Genomic DNA, 223 nt, shown 5'->3' on the forward strand with positions numbered 1-223 from the left:
TATCATTTCCAATTCTTAACACTATTATTGTTATGACTGATCAGCTGATATGATAAGGCTATATCATTGGTATTTCACCCTTGTAGTTACTGTGATGGGAGTCGCCAAGGTCATCGATGTACACGCTGAAAAAGGTAATGATATTTGGGATTTACGGTTTTATTCTTTTGTTAAACTTCACTGCTACAGACATTTGAAAATATATAGTTAAAAGATAAAAAAG

At 32.3% G+C, this 223-nt stretch overlaps 1 protein-coding gene across 1 annotated transcript in view; it reads left to right on the forward strand.

Moving 5' to 3' along the window:
• Nucleotides 1-223, forward strand: part of LOC119594910 — a 3,336-nt gene that overhangs the window by 1,129 nt on the left and 1,984 nt on the right. The window contains exon 2 of the mRNA XM_037943983.1: nt 87-134. Within this exon, the coding sequence (XP_037799911.1) occupies nt 95-134 (40 nt within the window). The 5' untranslated portion in view covers nt 87-94. The remainder of the gene's footprint in view (nt 1-86; nt 135-223) is intronic.

Source organism: Penaeus monodon, chromosome 34 (genome assembly GCF_015228065.2).
Source record: "Penaeus monodon isolate SGIC_2016 chromosome 34, NSTDA_Pmon_1, whole genome shotgun sequence".
Lineage (NCBI taxonomy): Eukaryota > Metazoa > Arthropoda > Malacostraca > Decapoda > Penaeidae > Penaeus > Penaeus monodon.